This window comes from Atta colombica, unplaced genomic scaffold, assembly GCF_001594045.1.
Source record: "Atta colombica isolate Treedump-2 unplaced genomic scaffold, Acol1.0 scaffold189, whole genome shotgun sequence".
Taxonomy (NCBI): domain Eukaryota; kingdom Metazoa; phylum Arthropoda; class Insecta; order Hymenoptera; family Formicidae; genus Atta; species Atta colombica.
The window spans coordinates 1,532,504-1,534,580 of NW_017259281.1; the positions used below are offsets into that span (position 1 = coordinate 1,532,504).

Sequence of the window (2,077 nt, forward strand, 5' to 3'; positions counted from 1 at the left end):
AATTAGCAAAATTAAAAGAAAAGAAATTAAACATTTTTAGTTAAATAAGAAATGAGATAAAAAAATAATAAATAGAATAAAATAATGACGAAAATAAGTTATTCGATCCTAGGATGAAATTTATTAAAAATTATTAAATAGCTTATTAAAATATATTATAGTAGTAATAAAGTATTATCAATTATTATAGTGTAATAAAGTAGTGTATTATCAATTATTCATATTGAATTAATCAAATTTTCTTGCTAACCTTAGTAAGCAATTTCTAAATAATTTTATTATTACTGTTAAATTGCAGTAACAACTCAAATTAATAATACGTTAATAACAAGTTTCATAATGATATTTTCTCATCTCTATTACAATATGCATTTTACAATATAATATTATAGAGAGCATACATTTAATTATATAAATACAAAAGCTATATATTCTAAAATATATTAATAATTATAATGTAAAAATTTTATTAGCATCAACTAATTCAATTCTTCTTTCTTAAATGGATTATTATCAATATGAATTTTATGAGCTCGTGATAATCTTCAAAATTTGAATGTGTATATAGATCAAATTGTAGATTCTAATATTTCAATGAAATGATAAAGGCGCACGAAATTAGGTAAAGATGACAATTGTTACTAATTCTCTGCGGCTTGGGGTTCATATAAACAGGCATGATTATCATATAACGACCCTCAGTATGGGTGTTTAAACGAGGCTTAAACAAGGCAGAACGATTTGCGACATCGTACTATAAGTGACGTTTCCCACGTTGACAAAGTCCTACTAAGAGTGAAAACGAGAACTGGATAATAACTTCACAGTTATTGCTATATATTTGTAATATTGTATTATATTTAATGTGATATAAAACGCTCACAGTGTAACAGTTAATTTAGTGTAACTTAATTTAAAAAAAAAGAATTAAGTGTAATATTTCTTCTAATAAAATGTATATATAAATGTAATGATCCAATAGAAGTAACGTATACGCAAAAGGTGATGAGGTCAATGACAATTTGTGCAACTGCATGTAATTGGATCGTGTTCACCATAGAAAGATAAACAATAGTATATAGAAACCTATGTCATTTACACCAGCTGAGCCAATATAGATTATTCAACAAAACCATTCCACAGTCATTATCTATCTGACCATTTGAATTTGCTATTTAAATCTAATAAATCTAACAATGTAACGTATACTATGTATTGGATACATGAGAGAAACATAATACAGGATAAAGTTCTAATCCATAAAGCATGCAACATAATATATGAGAGATATGTGCTAATATTTGACTCCCTTTAAAAAGATGGATTAATTACTTAATTCTCACTTTTTGGAAACAAAAACACATTTATCTGCTTTTTGACTATTAAATTTTGACTATTATTGATTATTTAAATTATTAAAAAAAATTTTTGTGGTTTGCTAAAATACATATAAATATATTAAATAGCGGATCAAATATGATCCATATAAAGTAAAATATTTCTAAATTCAAATAAAATTATATATTACTATGTAACAAATTGAACTATTATCTCTTAAAAAAATAAAATTATCTGTTAATTACTACATAACAAATTAAATTGTTAAACCTTTTATTTATTTTTACAAGTCTATGTATGTATTTTTCTTTGTGTACATACATATAATATTTTCCTTTTACACTATGTATGATATATTTTTTATAAATATATTTAACTTATTTTACTTTATTATTTATTACAAAATAACAGATATTTAATTTTAGCAAAATTTTCTGATTTTTATCCCGCTATATATTTAGAATTATATTATTTTTTGCGTCTCTTAAAATTCGACGAGCGCATAAATTACTTTGCAAAAATGAGCGATAAAATATATTTTCCAGTGAATGTGCGAGGCAAAAATCAATCAGTGAGAAGCACGACTGACAGTTTGATTAACCTGAATTATTGAAATACGATGGGAAAGGTATTGTACTGATTGATATGCAATTAATGCTTATAAATACTTGTCCAATATTTGTCCATAAAATTTATAACACTGTATATTTATAAATACGAATGCATATACATATATATA

The 2,077-nt window shown here is 23.7% G+C and overlaps 1 protein-coding gene across 2 annotated transcripts in view; it reads left to right on the forward strand.

The window, feature by feature from the left end:
• Nucleotides 1–2,077, forward strand: part of LOC108686716 (ammonium transporter Rh type A) — a 15,843-nt gene that overhangs the window by 1,109 nt on the left and 12,657 nt on the right. Inside the window, exons 1-2 of one of the 2 annotated variants that reach the window (XM_018192155.1) lie at nt 765–843; nt 1,884–1,966. The exons of the other annotated variant lie outside the window; for it this stretch is intronic. Coding sequence (XP_018047644.1) covers nt 1,958–1,966 — 9 coding nt within the window. The 5' untranslated portion in view covers nt 765–843; nt 1,884–1,957. Of the gene's footprint in view, nt 1–764; nt 844–1,883; nt 1,967–2,077 lie in introns of those variants that run through there. 2 annotated transcript variants of the gene reach the window in all.